Raw genomic sequence first — 17576 nt, forward strand, 5'->3', positions numbered from 1 at the left:
TCCCAAATGGACCAAATTTGTGTGAATGGAGTTGTGACATGGCTCATCGGCTTGCAGTGCTACTCACTCAGATTTGGCCTACTCAGTCAAATTTGGCTGGGCCAAACCTGAGTGGTGCTGGGACCCCAGAGTTTGCAGGGCCTGGGGCAGAGAGGTGAGCCCAGCCAGCCCCATGGGACAGGAGCCACAGAAGCTGCCACGTGACCCTTTGAAACATTCTGGCGACACAAGTTTGGGTCCCAGCCCACAGGTTGAGAAATCCTACACTAGAGGATGAGCGTCTACTTGTTATCAGTGCTCATACGGTCAGCTGAAAAGGTTCAGCAACTTGGAAAAGGAACTGGCTAGAATGCAACTCCTCATCTACCATCAGTGGTAGCCTGGATGGCACTAATCACCACAACCTCAAACTGGTCTGGGGTCCTCCCAAAATTATAGTACCTGTCGCCTTGGATTTCACAGTGCCTAAAAGGTCAGTCCAGGTTGGTTGCAAGGAAATGAGTGACCCATAATCTTTGGGAAGAAATAACCCCTCGAAAAACACATTTTCCAATGTATCAATTCATTTACATTTTTCAAGGATACATTTGGTAAGCATTTTTTCCCCTTAAATGAAAGCTTAGAGTAATAATATTTCCAGGTTCCCCAAATTAGAGGACCCATAGTCACAGCTCTAGCTGGGTCTCCTACTCAATTCCTTGGCATCATAGCAAATTAAAGGTAAGAATACAAATGGAAGGAGGTTGCACAGCGTATTCCTATCTCGTATTGGCTAGTTACCAAGAGAAGATTGCAGGAAAGATCAAATGAATTTCTTTATACCAAGATAACTACCACCCCTTCAACTTTTGACATATCAAAAATTACTGATGTTAAACTTTCACATAGCAGAACCTTGTAATTATTGTGTTTTTATATTAGCACTTCAGGGTAATGTTTGTGATGGCATTACACTGTCTGGAATCTGATCTTGCCTGTCTAGTCTAAGAATCATGAAGTAATGGAGACTCATTAAAAGAGAAGAGTATTTGATTCCCTTTTGATCGTTTGAACTATTTCTTTTCAGAACTATAGTACAGTTTGAATAGGTAGACCTGCTGATTTCCCTCGATGTAATAGCGTTTTTAGAACTCGCATGTTACCTATGAAACAAAAACAAATCACGTGTTTACAGCTGATTTTATACACCACTAACATATCCCTCCTCAGTTGTCTCTTTTCCAGTTTGAACAGTCCCAGTCTTATTAATCTTTCCTCACATGGAAGCTGCTCCATACTTCTAACCATTTTTGTTGCCCTTCTGTTTTTTTCGAATCTAACATATACATTTTTGATGGGGCAACCAGAACTACACACAGAATTCCAGGTGTGGATGTAACATGGACTTCTATAGTGGCATAATGAGATTTACTGTATTATCTATCCCTTTTCTAATGGTTTCTAACAATGTTAGCTTTTTTTGAATGCCATTTCACATTGAGAAGATGTTTTCAGAGAACTATTTACAGTCACACCAAGATCTCTTTATTGAGTGGTAACAGCTCATCTAGAACCCATCATTTTGGTTGTAGTTGGGATTATGTTTTCCAATGTACATTACTTCACATTTATCAACATTGAATTTCATCTGCCATTTTGTTGCTCAGTCACCCAGTTTTGTGAGATCCCTTTGTAACTCTTTGGAGTCTGCTTTGCACTTAATAGTTATCTCGAGTCATTTAGTATTGTCTGTAAACTTTGCCACCACATTGTTTACCCCTTTTTTCAGATCACTTTATGAATATGTTGAACAGCACTGGTCCCAGTACATGTCCTTGGGGCCTCCCACTACTTACCTCTCTCCACTGTAAAAACTGACCATTTATTCCTACCTTCTGTTTCTTATCTTTTAACCAGTTACTGATCCAGGAGAGGCCCTTCCCCCTTATCCCAGGCCTGCCTACTTTGCTTAAGAGCCTTTTGTGTGGGACCTTGTCAACAGCTTTCTGAAAGTCCAAGTACATTCAATCCAATGGATCACCCTTGTCCTCATGTTTGTTGACCCCGTCAAAGAATTCTAATAGATTGGTCAGGCATGATTTCCCTTTCCAAAAGCTGTGTTGACTCTTCCTCAACAAATCATATTCATCTACTTATCTGTCAATTCTGTTCTTTACTATGGTTTCAACCAATTTGCCTGGTACTGAAGTTAGGTTTACGGGCCTGTAATTGCCAGAATTGCCTCTGGAGCCTTTTTAAAAAATAAGCTCTTGGGTGAATACCATCTGGTCCTGGTGACTTACTACTGTTTAATTTATCACTTTGTTCCAAAATGTCCTCTATTGACACCTCAGTCTAGGATAGTTCCTCAAATTTGTCACCTAAAGAGAATCTCCCTCACAACCTGTGCAGTAAAAACTGAAAGAATTAATTTAGAATTATTTTGTAAGTTCCTTTGAGCAAGGGCGTTCTCTTAAAAACGTATTGTATGGTGGCTAGCAGAATGAGACCCCAATCTCACTTGGGGCATCTGAAATTTTAGTATTTATATAGTTAAAAAAAGAACATGCTTCTGTTAAACCATTGGGCAGACTCGAGTTATTTGAATTAATAGGAATTCACTTCGTATTTCTACCCACATATAGAGAAAAAATAAGTAAAGGATTAGAGGATAAATTTCACATAGCTGCAGATTACAAAGCATCAAGTCTGACTCATATCACTAGTTCTATGAAATAAAAGACATTGGGACTAGATTGCTCAGAGCCTCTCACCTGCAAGTAACTGGTATGATGCACTGACTGGAAGTCATTACCTTTTGATGGCAGTTTGAAGGTCAATATGAAGTGAGTTGGTGGTTTTAATCCACCACTTCATTATGATAATTTAATCTGATCTCCATCATATTTAGCAGGGTCCTACAGGTGTCAGTTTTGGGTCTGGTTCTGTTCAATATCTTTATCAATGATTTAGATAATGGCACAGAAAGTACACTTCTAAAGTTTGTAGATGATACCAAGCTGGGAAGTGTTGCAAGTGCTTTGGAGGATAGGATTAAAACTCAAAATGATCTGGACAAACTGGAGAAATGGTCTGAAGTAAATAGGATGAAATTCAATAAGGACAAATACAAAGTACTCCACTTAGGAAGGAAACTATCGAATGCACACATACAAAATGGGAAATAACTGCCTAAGAAGGAGTACTGCAGAAAGGGATCTGGGAGGTCACAGTGGATTGCAAGCTAAATATGAGCCAACAGTGTAACACTGTTGCGCAAAAAAAAAAAAAAAAGGGAATATCATTCTGGGATGTACTAGCAAGAGTGTTGTAAGCAAGACATGAGAAGTAATTCTTATGCTCTACTCCACACTGATAAGGCCTCAACTCGAGTATTGTGTCCAGTTCTGGATGCCACATTTCAGGAAAGACGTGGACAAACTGGACAATGTCCAGAGGAGAGCAACAAAAATGATTAGAGGTCTAGAAAACATGACCGATGAGGGAGGATTGGAAAAAAAACTGGGTTTGTTTAATCTGGAGAAGAGAATGGTGGTAGTCTGAGGTGGTGACATGGTAACAGTTTTCAAGTACATAAAAGGTTATTACAAGGAGGAGGGAGAAAATTGTTCTTGTTAACCTCTCAGGATAGGACAAGAAGCAATGGGCTTAAATTGCAGCAAGGGAGGTTTAGACTGGACATTAGGAAAAAACTTCCTGCCAAGGCAGTTAAGTGCTGGAATAAATTGCCTAGGGAGGTTGTGAAATCTCCATCATTGGAGGTTTTTAAGAACAGGTTAGAGACACACCTATCAGGAATAGTCTAGTTATTACATAGTCCTGCCTTGAGTGCAGGAGACTGGACTAGATGACTTCTCTAGGTCCCTTACAGTCCTACACTTCTGATTCTATAACAGGGGCTATATCATTCCACCCTGTAATTCCTGCATTTAGACCAACTTGCCGTTGAGCTACAGCCTATTTTTTAAAATGGTGTCCATCCTTGACTTAAAAGGATACCAGTGATGGAGAATATACTATTTACATTTCCTAAAAGGCAAGTATCTACATCACAAAAATCACTTCCACCAACTGGCCCATTGTTGGCATTCTCAGTAGTGAGGACAGGTCTGAATAAACTAGAGAGACTAATTTTTTCTCTTGCTGGATGATGTCAGCCCTCCAAAACTGGGCTGAGCCTTTTTTTAGAAGCTTGTGCTGTCAATAATTGTACCAGGTCTGTGCTGTTTATAGAGTATTTCAGTCTTGTCAACCCAGCACCTTTCAAGAACACTCATATTTTTTGTTGTTTTGAAAATCAAACATTTAAAATCTCATGCATGCAATTAGAAAGAGATCGATTTTTTATTTCTTTTAGGAAATCCTCATGAGTACATGCCTCTAAATGCCCCAACAGACATTTGAGACCTTTGTGCTAGATGTGGTAAATACACATAGTGACAATTCCTTCCCTGAACAGCTTACATTCCAAATAGACAAGAGTGACAAAGGATGGGAGAAAAGTAGTACTATTCTCATATTACAGATGGGGGATTGAGGCAGCAGAGGTTAAAATTCTTGTCCAAGGTCACACAGGAAGTCTGTGGCAGAGCTAAGAAAAAATGGTTACTATCCCTATAGTCAATGTGATTCTTCAGGATGTGTTATCCACACAGATTTCACTCTTGCAATGCATATACCACATTGTATGTGAGATTGGATTCTTTTGAGTAGCAGGGCCATACCTGTGTCCTGGCCGCCCACTCGCTTCCCACAGAAGAGGGTATGGAGGTGGGGTAGTTGCAATCCACACTAGTGTATCTCCTCGGTACCCTAGGTATACATATATCAAAGAAAAGGCATTCCTTAAACAAGAATCCCATAAGAACAGGGGTCTGACTAGCAGGGACTGAGAGTGGGTTGGGGAAGCTGTGTAGATGTAGAGTAGGTAACTAGTCTTCCTTCTTCGAGTAATTTCCCATATAGATTCTATTCTAGTTGACTAACAAGCAGTTGTCCATTTGCTTGGAGGAGGGCTACAGGTGTCCTACCTGAATAGAGATTGCAGGACTGCCCTACCAAAACTAGCACGGCTTTTGAATCAGGGAATAGCGAGCAGTAAATGTATGGATTGAGCTCCATGTTGCTGCTCTACATCTCTCTGATGTGGGAATGCTACACAGACAGGCTGCACAGACCACTTGAACCCTAGTGGAATGAGCCCTAATGTGTCCAGAGGGATCTTAGCCAAATTGTTACAAAGAGTCTAGGTTTCACCTGAATGGCTTGGTCCTAGTTAATTAAAAAGGACAATGCTCTCATAATATATTTTGAATGTGAAGTTTCATTTCAGCCAGGATAAAATGTGGATTAGGGAAGAAAACCAGGAGATGAAGTGACTGATTGTGAATGTTGGAGACTACCTTGGTTAGAAACTTTGGATGAGGTCTTGCAATGACTCTATCCTCCACCCTGGGACATGAACAGACTGCATGGCCTTGGATGGAAGGATGACTAGCAGAGATTACTGCCAGAAGCTCATTAATTTTAGGGACAATCCTGATTGCTTCAGGGAAAGTAAATAGTCCAATATTGCAAAAACTGGAGCTGTCAATGGTGAGCGAAGTTGTTGGATTGCCCAGACAGAAAACCTCTTCCATTTGGCCTTGTATATCAGTCTAGTCTAATTATTTTCTGCTTTGTAGCTAAATGTCTGCCCCAAAGATGATGCAGTTAATGCCTTGCTTCAGTTTCCTCAGCACGCTAGGTATCACAGGTATCAGAGGAAAGGCAATCATCAGAACTGGAGTCCACAGAAAGAAAAAGGCATCTGTTAAAGCTTGGGCTCATGTCTCCTTCGGAACAAAAGCTCTGGCAGTTGCAGTGGCATGTCAAAAACAGGTCCACTTGTGGAAACCCACATCTGTGAAAGAATGTGGTCTTAAGGGACCATCCGTGGAGTCTCAATTAAGTCTCTGCTGAGCTGGTCCACCAAGGTATTCTGCATTCCAGGAAGAGGAAGGACCACCAATGTGATCCGATAACAGATACACCAATCCCAGAGATATATGGCTTCCTGGCAGAGTGGAGAAGACCTGGCTCTGCTGAGTGCCTGTTGGTGTAATGCATCACTGTGGTGTTGTCTGTAAGCACTTGTGAGAAAGGGAGATGATGCTGTTGATCAGAAGAGTGATAGTCACCATTGTGTTCCTCCAAAAGTTGAGGTTGGGACAAGACAGAGATTGAGATGGCTGAAGCTCTGTCTTGGGTGGGAATCTGGCTTGCGACACTGTCAATGATGTGGGTTTCCTTGCATATGGATTCACCCCCAGTGGGACCAGTACAGTCACAGCTGATAGCTATATGTTTTGTCTCCACACTATCCCCTGAGGACTATGTGGGGGATTCCCTGATGGTCTTCTGGTATCCCTCAAGGATTCGTCCCTTGACTCTCTGCCACACTCCCACTGTGCCACCCATGGGGGTGAAGTGGCACATTCCAGGAAGGAAATTTTGCTTTGTCCTTCTGAGGAGGAAAATGAATACACTTCTTCCAGCACAGGTGCAGTACTGTCAGGCCTGCATTGCTGTGGCATCAGTGCTGCGGGTGGTTTGATAATGACCTTCCACAGCCCCTCAGTGTGAGGTGAGTACGGTATTGGCCCCAGTGAAAGGTCTCTGGACACCATGCAATGCATGGGTGCCAACGTAAAGAGCCTTCAAACTACCTTGCAGTGCAGTCTTGTCCAGTATCAAGGAGGTGGTTGAATAACAAAATGCTGGTTCTTGCTACTGAGGTAGTTGATATCGAAGCTCCTAATGCAGAGGTGGAGGGTGACACGGTACTCTGTGCCAATGGCTTTGGTGTCTTACTGTCGATCTCAGAGCCAACACGGTCCTTTGTGTGAGAGAGACCGTTAGTGCTGGTTTGGATTTGGTGCAGGATACTATGGTGAAACTCCATCTTCAGGCTTTTAGAAGAGTGAAGTTTAGGGGAGTCTTTCCATCCCTGGGTCCTTGGAGTACAGCAGTGTTCCTTTTGTGGCCCCTTTCTGAGGACATCACTGAGATGGGTGATGAGTGAGGCTTGTGAGATGTCACCTGGGAGCTCAGTGTGGTGTCTTGGCTCACCGGAGCACTTGATACGTGGAATGGGCCTGATACCTGGAGCATCTTGGAGAGCTTGGCAGGGGTCGATAAGCGTTGCATGGCCATCTCCAGGAGAAACAGCTTAAATTCTGCCTCCCTTGCTTTTTGACTCCTTTTGGAGAAAGAGTTGCAAATTGAATGCTGCTCCTCCCCCAAGCACAGCAGGCATCAAGTGAGGCTATTATTTACCATCTACAGCATTACAAGAGGGGCAGATGTTGAACCCCAGCGATTTAGGGTTTGCCATTAAAAAGTTCTTGTATGATGGGAGGGGGTGATGAGGTTTGTACGTGGGGAAGTGAAAACTTACCACTACTGTGAGTAAGTTTAGAAAATTATTTTCCATGTGGTAATGGGCAAAGAAAATTTATCTAAGACATTAACTATTAACAATAACTAATCCTGACTATAGAAGCGTATCAGCTAACTTGCTAGGAAGAAAGGACAACACCAGGTTCAGTCCTGCAGCAATGCCTGGCAAAAAGGAACTAAGTGTGGGTTGTGGCCCTTATATCCTTGACAATGAGAGGATGGTCGGGGCAGACCTAGCCCCCTGCAGATATGTTATTCAAAAGAATCCAATCTCATACTCATTAACACCAAGACTGGAATCTGTGCACAGAATTACTCGAAGTACTGAATCTAGATCAGGGCTTCTCAAACTGGGGGTTGTGACCCCTCAAGGGGTTGCAAAGTTATTACTTGGAGAGGTCGTGAGTTGTCAGCCTCCACCCCAAACCCTGTTTCGCCTCCATCATTTATAGAGTGAAATATTTTTAAAAAGTGTTTTTAATTTAAAAGGGGGGGTCACACTCATAGGCTTGCTGTATGAAAGGGGTCACCAATACAAAAGTTTGAGAACCACTGATCTAGATCTTGTGAATAGCAATCCAGTGCCTCAAGCACAAGACCAACCTTCTGCTTTACAAAAGAGCTCAACCTGTGCACTAAAGACACATTTTAATGAGATACCCTGCTAAAAAGAACATCTAGATAATATGTAAAAGTATCCAGGAGTCCTCACTTCTGATATTCTGCAGAGGGCTCTACAAATCATCAGGCTGGGCTTGTCACTGCAGACTGGCATTTGGTGTGGTATTCACACTGGTATCGTATGTACTTACAAAGAAGTTTAATTGTAATTCAGCTTTTGTTAATGGATTGTGCTAATAAAGTGTGATCCTATAACGAAAATAGTTTTTTTCCCCCATGCTACACTTAAAGTAACACAAGTTTAAAAGGAGACACTACAGACTCAAAATACTGAGAAAATGAATCAGACAGAATAAATAGAAAAATTTACTAAATTCCATGTACTAGTTCCCGCCCCCCCCCAAAACTACCCACCCAAAAAACCAACCAACACTAAAACCCCTGCCACGTCACTGATACTGTGCAGAATAGAGACTCAAATATTTAAATGAATAAGGAAAGTTACGGCTTAGCCTCTGAGAACAAAACTAACGGAAAGCTGCTTTATCCTGGAGAGCCTTGGATGACACTGGCTGAGCCTGTCTTGAAGGTCTCCCTCCACTGCTCAAAAACTAAGCCATCTTGCTGTATTTAGCACTTTTTTCTAGACCACCCACTCAGACACAGATACACAAACCACATGTGCTAGGAATGTCTGACCTGCACTGAAATCAATATCACCATTACGACCTTATTACTTGCACAGCCAGGCTTTTAGTACAACTCATTTGTTTTATCTTTTCAGTACCTTTCATTTCTTTTCTTAATGGTTTGTGCGTATTCCCTTTTCTAACCTTTAGAAACTTTTGGAAATTGTTTAAGGGGAGAAATTGTGGGGAAAAAAGTTTTAAGTACCGGTACATCTTTCTTTCCCCTTTGGTGGAGATTAGCTTTACTTCTAGGTCTTAATAGAAACATGTAATTGACAACTTAACAAGCCTACAATTTCCTGAACGGGACACAGACCTTGAATTCTGTTTGCATCTAGCAGTAATGATGAAAGGCAATCATTTATGCCATACTCTTATAAGAGATGAGGGCCAAGTTTATTAATGGAAGGATCAGCTTTACAGCACAGGTTGGGTGATGGAACATAGGAAAATGCATGACCCATTTGAAGTGACATCCAAGAGTGGGATTTCCAGCTTGAGCTATCCCCATCATGATGAAAATGCACCTCCTGTTGCATTCACAGATGAACATTTCACTTTGCTCAGTCTTCATGCTGAAAAAAAAAAAAAAAAAAGCAAAGGTATTGCTTTATGGCAGAATGAATCAGCCTGATGTAGAAAAAGCGAATAGATTAGATAGAATACTCACCATGAATATTAATCAGATATTAGTGTTTCAAATCCATTTCACGATAACTCAGATGTTTGTACCCTACTACAATCCACTTAACCCTCAGATCCTTAGGGTCAACAACAACCCAGTTATACGAATAATGCACTGAAGAGCCTCCACCCTGAATATTGTGTCCTGCTATCTTAAATAAGATCTAAGTGCTGACCAGCAAACAGTATTCTCTCCATTAATGTAAGGAATTATATTCAGCCACCTAATGTTTTTTTATTTAAATCAAAACTGAAAGGGCATTGTTCTTATTGTGGTAATATTTCTCCTTCCTGTCTAGTCACTCTGGCACTTCTTGCTGCTCAAGTAAATGCAGGGCCCTTGTATAATTGTGCTTTGATGTAAATTTGTCTGCTCTCTCACTCACAAGGCCAGCCTTGTAAACTTACTTGTTCTAACTGCACTAATGCACTGGTTAAGTCACATGCAAACACAAAAACGCTTCAGAAATAGGAGTTGTAGTCCCATCGTCCACTAGAATTTCTTAATCCTTTCATGCCCTAGAGTAAATTTTCCAGGTACGCTATCCAGCACTGGGAAATGGGCACCCATGAACAGTCTGTGCTAAGGAATTATTGTTAAAACAGCGTAAAAACCTTCACGAAGTACAATATATATGGTTTAACAATTAGGGAAACTGTTGAGGTTCAGAAAAACATCTGTCTTGTACTTGTTAATCTTTAGAATAAGTTTTACATTATTTATTTTTTATAGTGCCTGGTAGCTCCTGCCATGGTTAAGGGCCTGTCAGCATTTCCATCATACGCCTCTATTTCAGTTTATTGTAGTAGGAGTGCCAAAATACATATTTACACTTTAGACAGTAGCACCTTTGTCTTTCTGATTTAAAATCCACTCTCTCAAAGTCCCCTAACTACAGACTGGATGGAGCAGCCACAAGTGACTGAGTAAATAATACGATTTTAAGTGGAGTCTAAGTCAACTCCAGCTTAGCATCAAGCTGTAGAAGTCAATGGACCAATATGCACACACAAAAATACAGATTTAAATACGAGCCTGCTGAAAGATACGGTACAGACAATTAAAATGCAAGCAAGTGATGGAAGATAGAAAAGTATTCCAGATGGAACAAAGAAATATAACATGAGAGCAAATCAAACATTCTCCTCCAGACACTGCTTGGATGAGATAACGCACATGACAACAAAAAAGGACATGTTTCTCTACGGACCTCTAGCTACTTTCCCATCAGCTCTGCAAGCTCCAAGTAATAGGGTTTGAAATTTATGAGGTATTTCAAGAGGTCAGAACACTAATGTAGCTTCTAAGAAATCCAGATAATAATTACACTTTTCACTGACCTGAAACAGACTGTCACATACTTAATTTCATTCTGAAAACTAAAATCTGCCCTAAGTATCTTTTTTCTTATGAAGTCTTAATAAAATATTATGTAGGATCTCGCCAACCACAAGTACTATGTTTGCTTTACTTTTGAATGTATATAGATTTTACCTAAATTAATAAAAAGGGACAAATTCACAGATGGAAATAACTAAAACACCTCTTACACTTCAAAGACAGTTACCGATACAGCACAAATATAGTTATTTCATGCTTTACTTTTGATTCTCAATTAATTTTACTTATTTTTTGCTCAACCTCTTTACCACAGCTTGTGCCACCAAATACAGGTCTATTTTGTAAGAAGTTTCCTCTTGTGTTAAGGTGGATTAAGACACCTTTTTAAATTTAGGGGAAGTTGAAGTTTTCACGTGAACCAAACTTCTACTAAAATGTTATCCCCCTTGGATAGCCAATTTCTGAGGTGAACATTTAGTTAGTTTCAAGAATAAAGTTTCAGGGGGGTGGCCGTGTTAGTCTGTATCCACAAAAACAACGAGGAGTTTGGTGGCACCTTAAAGACTAACAGATTTATTTGGGCATAAGCTTTCGTGGGTAAAAAACCCATTTCTTCAGATGCATGCATCCATGCATCTGAAGAAGTGGGTTTTTTACCCACGAAAGCTTATGGTCAAATAAATCTTAGTCTTTAAGAATAAAGTTGTGCTTTCCATGATATACAATTGTTACTCTCTAATTACAGTGTTAAACTAGTGATGCAAAAGAGGGTTTTAAAATATTGCTTACTGCTAACCTCTGTCTGGTCAACTTAATCCATTATCCAAATTCATTCAGCTAATTTTTTTTTTAAATAGGTCGGTACTAAATGAAATCCCAAAACTTTTATTCTCTTGCACTTAAAAGCTAATGTAGCAGTTGTAAGGTAGAGCGTATGTGAAAAATTTTTAACTGGTCCCAAAGATCAATGTTCATAAACATAGTGGATTTAGGTAGGGTTTTTATGATTTTTCTTTTGAGAGAAATATGACTATTTGAAATTAATTGAAAAAGGATTTATTTTGTTTCTGCATACAAAATTGGATGAAAATAGCTAATGTAAAACTTTTTTGTTTTTTAAAGAGATCAACGCTTAGTGACTCTTATTCTATCAGAATTTTGTGGAAAACTCACTTTACAGTTAACACACACAAAATGCAGCTGCAGTCTGTTTATTTTCCAATCTTTAGAGAACTAAGATTTTATTTAAGGACGATCAAGGATTTATATGAAATTCAGAGGTAAAGTTATATTGCTATTGCAATAGTCTCCCTTTTATATGGGCTTCCCTACCCTTCCATCCCCATTCATATGTAAAATAGAAGTTGGCTAGTATTTCTATGGGTAACAGGACTTATTTCACCAGTTATTTAAAACAGCAGGATATTCAATTCATGCTAGAAGAAATCTTGGGCTCCCTTCCCCTCTTGAAGCTCAAGAGTTTTTACCACAAAATTTAGTTAGAAAAGTCAAAATGGACCAGACTCCACATGTATCTGATTTAACTAAAAAGGTAGTAAGTTGAATGTGCACTATTAGTTCAAAGACTTTTTTAAAGATTGCTTTTAGATTTCAAAACATTTTCATATAAAATGTTGACAAAAATTAACCCCACCCTCCAACATGCCTTCCCCACCCTCCCATCATCATCCTCCCGATGTCAAAATGATTTTTAAAGACGTTTCCCACAACAATTGCACATTGAGACGTGGACTTAACAACATAACGCTTCAAGTATGTTTCATGCCAATCGTCAATAAGAGTCATAACATTACTGAAAAAAGTACACTTGTTCTTTTGGAAGCCTGAAAGAGACTTTCCATGGGAGTATGGTTAAACAACATTTTAAATTTAAAAAACTGAAAAAAAAAACCAAAATAAAATATACGATTTTCTTTGGACTTAAAGAAACAGTGTTAATAATTCCCATTTGAATATGAAGAAATAACCCCAGCAGGACTCTAGTTTCACTGTACTGCACAAAACCATGTACATGAAACAATAAAACATACAGATACTACCGTTGTTCAACTGTGAATGAATATACTACATCTGGCATGTAAGCATACATGGGAAATATATTGGCCTCTCTGCAAACACGTTTTCTTAAGGCTGAACAAACCTTCGGATCCAGAAGTATTTCTTAATTGCATTCTCTTTTCATCAGGATCAAGAGTTTAATTTCCCATAAAGAGGTGACGGTTTCGTAATGAAATCATCATAATGAGATCACAGAGCATTGATTTCAAACTATTTGTAAATTCTCTGGACTGCACATGTATGCAAAATATTCCTCATTTTAAGGAAGTGTACATGGAAGAACATTTGTTTTCACAGACAAGAAATCCTTCTGGAAACGCAAGCAGATTACTCAACAGGTACTGAAATTTGGAATCTATATATATCTATCTAGATATATATATATTCCAACATGTCACTGTATAACAACAAAGATATTTTTTCAAAGAAAGGATTTTAATTTATCAGATGTAAAAAAAAAAGTCTAATCAGACCATGTACTGTATGAACAAACAAAAATACTATGCCAACAGTTTTTATGGTAAAGGTGAGTCAGACACTGGCAGCAGAAGAGTATTGAAACTCGCAGTAATAAATAGCTCCAAATTAAGAATTTTCTTACAACATTTCCTTAGAAAACAGGACCAGTATTCCTCCTTTTATGGTGATCCTGTAGAACACCTTCACTTTTATATATATCTAATATTATAACATTAAAACAGACACAAGAATGTTGATGACAAACAATGCTGGATTCAGGACAGTACACAGTAACACTTTTTTGTTACAAGTCCTACTGGTTTATTGACTAAGGCTAGACAGCAAGTCATATGATCCTATTTGGTGCATTTTTTACCATGGTCTAAGATCAATAAATGGATAGAGCCAAGGACCTGTTGTCCAACCCACTGTGGCAGACTGGAGACAAATATTAGGGCCACTTTTTGGTCCCCCACTTCATACCTTGTTTCCTGGAACTGCAAAAGTGGAAACAAGACTATAGTGTTTTAAGTGACTAGAGAAAGTCAGCAATAAGTGGCATTTTAACATGAGTAAGGTTATTAGGCTTGTGATGGTGCTGCATCAAAGGAGCATACATGGAACCCGAGTACTTGTAACATCTGGTAGCGTCATTCCCTCAATGACTTTAGAATATATGTATGCAATAATAAATAGATCAGTTATGTAATAAGGCAGTGTGTTGAACATGCATTCGTCTTGTGGACTGGAACACCACAGAGAGATACATGATACCATACACATTCATTAAGAACAAGTTTTTTTGTGGTTTTTTTGTGTGTTTTTTTTTTCAAGGCTATCCAGGCTAACTCTTCCAGAGCATTTCCTTGGTGAGAAGAGCGATCCTCTGAGTCTTGTCACTTTTCCTCTCCTTTATCAAGAGATGATGACTGGCTTTAAAGAAAAATAAAGCTGAAGAGGGTTGGTTTATTTTTTTCCCATTTTGGTTGCATCACTTTGAATGTTTTATTTAAAAAACAGTTTTTGATGCAGCCAGATGCTGTATCCTCAGGATGTTCCAGATGTTTCCAGGTAACTCTGTAGTTTACGGACTGTGGTTTTGTCCAGTGAGCAAAGGTCAAAGTCAAAGGTTGTGTTTGTGATATGAAAGTGTCCAGTTTCTTCTATAAGGTTTACAATCTGGGAGGAGAAAGAGAAAAAGAATATTTAGGTGAAAATTCCACCCATTTCATATTTTTACGATGTACTGCACAATTGAATACTCCTACTAAAGTATTACTGTATAATGAATATGAACAAGTCCACAAGACCACAATTCCAAAACAACAAATGGAACAAAATCAGAACCTTTTATGTTAATTTCCCCTTCCATCCCTCCCCTGAAGTTCTAATAGTTTTGACAAAACAGAATCTTAATTCAAACTACAACTGTTTATTTCCCCAGAACATAACCAATAAGGGTATCCAAAACTAAGGCCAAACTCTAGATTCAGCTAATTTCCAGCTGGAATTAACACCTAACAATAATTATTAGCACTGAGAAGAGTTTTTTTTTTAATCTTAAAAGCCTTTTACAAATCGCTAACTAATTATTTTAAAAAATCTTTGAGAGGTGTGGAGGTAAAATTTGTGTCTAGCGCATTTATCTGGCTCATAGCTAGGAATTCTGTTATTACAGGACATGATTGGTATTAAACCTTTTGCAAGTACAAACATTTGTAATATGTTTACCTTTAAAGAGGAAAACAAGGTCAAAGAGTTTTACAAGACAGAAATTGAGTACCACAGGCTAAGACAAAATGGTAAAAGAGAAGGAAAGAGGCACTACGTAAGCTACGTCAATAAATATACTTACATTAAAACTAAATTATATAATCTGTGTATATTTAAATCTACTAATAATAGATTGTAAACTGTTTCGGACAGAGACGGCATTTTTATGTATTTGTACTGCCCTAGCATAATGGAGTCATGTCCACCTAGGGGCACCAAATATAAAATAATAATATATTTGTTTATAAAATGTCTTATGTATGTTTGGTGTCTGTTTTCCCATACGTGGGTCTGGTTTACCTGACACTTCGATAACATTATCAAGCTTATTATGTAATACTTGGCCTTTGATGACTGTTGGGACCCCATAAACTCTTGGAGGGGGGGGAACAATCCTTACAAAATAGTTACCAGTTTAAAACAAAACTTCACAAAACACAACTTCACAAGTTCAGTTACAGTGGAAATCTCAACAGATCTTGCATCAATTGTTAATTCCAGGAATATATGCTACATCTTTTGGATTAACAACTCTACATCAAGTATGATATATTGTAAACCAAAACAGGTGTTTAAAGTTAAACCACAAACTAATCTCATCAGGAAGACAAGGGGAAACTCCTTTACCTGGTGAGACACATATGGCTCAGATTACCTAGTGTTCAGACATGTCCCGTCAGAAAAGGGGTGGTGGGGTCTTGCCAGGAATGGTGAAGAGCATAAGTGAGCTAGTTCATTTCACACTAAGGCTAGGTCTATACTACACAGCTTTTAGCGACATGGCTGTGTCATCACAGCTGTGCCGCTAAAAGTCGTGCAGTGTAGGTGCTGTTTGTCGGCTCTCCTGCCAACAAAAAACTTCTACTCCCAATGAGTAGGATTTGCATTGTCGGCAGGAAAGTGCTCCTGCCAACAACATGCTGTTCACACTGGCACTTGTCGCAGCAAAACTTTTGTCTTTCGGGTGGGGGGTGGAGAAAGGGGGGGTTTAACAAAGACAAAAGTTTTGCCATTCAATTGACAGTGTAGACATAGCCTGCGTAAATGATCATTTATATCTGGAAGGAGCAGTTATGCTGAAAGCTGATTTTCTATAAAATTTAACTCTGAATAATGTATGCTATATGGCGTGTAACTAGACAAACTAGTCACACTTAGGAGAGGAATACCATTATTTGTTAAATGTTGCCAGTGAGGAAGGGGCGAGTGATAGCTCATGGAATCAGACTCCACATGCACCTGCTTTTCATTAGGCAGAACCCCAAGGCACCTCTTTCAGCTGGCACACTGAGGGAGATGTGGTACCATGGCAGCTGCAACCCCAGTGAATCTACAATCACATGGATTATCTGGAATAAAGTCACAGAGGGAGCAGAGAGGACCACTACTTCTCTCCACATTCTTTCCATCTCTAGCTGTCTGGGAATTTAGAACACACTCATTGTCATGTCCATTCCACATGTTTAGCCACACCCAAGCTATACACAGCTCATTTAGTTGGGGTAGAGAATTCCTTATCCCAGCCCAAGAATCAAGTTATATGGAGCAAATCCTTGTTGCAAGGGATTTATTCCATTGTTTAGAAGTTAGCCCTTTTTCAAAGAGATTATTCTTCATTCCCTGACTTCAAACATTACAACTCTAGCTTTCCTGAGTTGGATCTTTTAAAAAGTCAATGCCAGTAAATAGAAGAAACTTCTAATTTGTCTAAAGAAACTTCATCTTCCACTTTAGAGTTTATTCTCACGACTCAGTTCCTAAACAGTGAGATGACTGATTGGTAATTAACTGTGGATATGAATTTCCTTGAAAGAACACACACATAATTGTCACGCTTACAGAATGAATTTCTATAGCAGCATTATTGAGGTCAGACAACTCTGTCTTGGCTAACTGGATTGTGCTTGGCAACCCAATAGTGTAATAAATAGCGTTTTATGGATTTTATAGAAAAAAGCCTTCACACTCAGTATTAGGATGAGAGGAAGCAGAAAAGGAACAAACAGAAGCATATATTTCATTTTCTGAGGAAGAGGAAAAATAACCTCTTTGTTTAGTATATTGAAAGAAAAAGGTTCAGTTCAAATGTCTATTTCCCCAAGAGTTTCAAATGCACTTGAAACTTCTTGGCACAATATCATTTAACTACTCTGCAAATGCAACTGTCAAATATTACAGATGTGAGGGGATTTTGGAACCTAAAGCATGAGCAAAGAGTATATAGGTGAATTTAGCTCCCCGATTTACAAGAGAAACTAATGAACTTAACTTAAACTATTTTAAAAAAAACTTTGGTACATTTGACACTATAAAAATATTCAGGACATTGCTGATCTTGAAAATGTGGATATTTGTGTAGAATTTTTTTATATGGGCAACTGTTAAGGAGATTTCTTTAAATCCTGGACAGGTCAAGACTGAAGATATTTATGTAAACTTTTTCTTAGGGTATGTCTACACCCAGCCGCTAGTTCGGCGGCTGGCAATCG

General features: G+C 39.1%; 1 protein-coding gene across 1 annotated transcript in view; it reads right to left on the reverse strand.

Annotated features, from left to right (window-relative positions):
- Nucleotides 1–13271: 13271 nt before the first annotated feature.
- MLLT3 (MLLT3 super elongation complex subunit) overlaps nucleotides 13272–17576 on the reverse strand; it is a 208000-nt gene continuing 203695 nt past the window's right edge. Inside the window, exon 12 of the mRNA XM_024193138.2 lies at nucleotides 13272–14493. Within this exon, the coding sequence (XP_024048906.1) occupies nucleotides 14362–14493 (132 nt within the window). The 3' untranslated portion in view covers nucleotides 13272–14361. The remainder of the gene's footprint in view (nucleotides 14494–17576) is intronic.

This window comes from Terrapene carolina, unplaced genomic scaffold (genome assembly GCF_002925995.2).
Source record: "Terrapene carolina triunguis isolate 2854851 unplaced genomic scaffold, T_m_triunguis-2.0 Scaffold113, whole genome shotgun sequence".
Taxonomy (NCBI): Eukaryota; Metazoa; Chordata; order Testudines; family Emydidae; genus Terrapene; species Terrapene triunguis.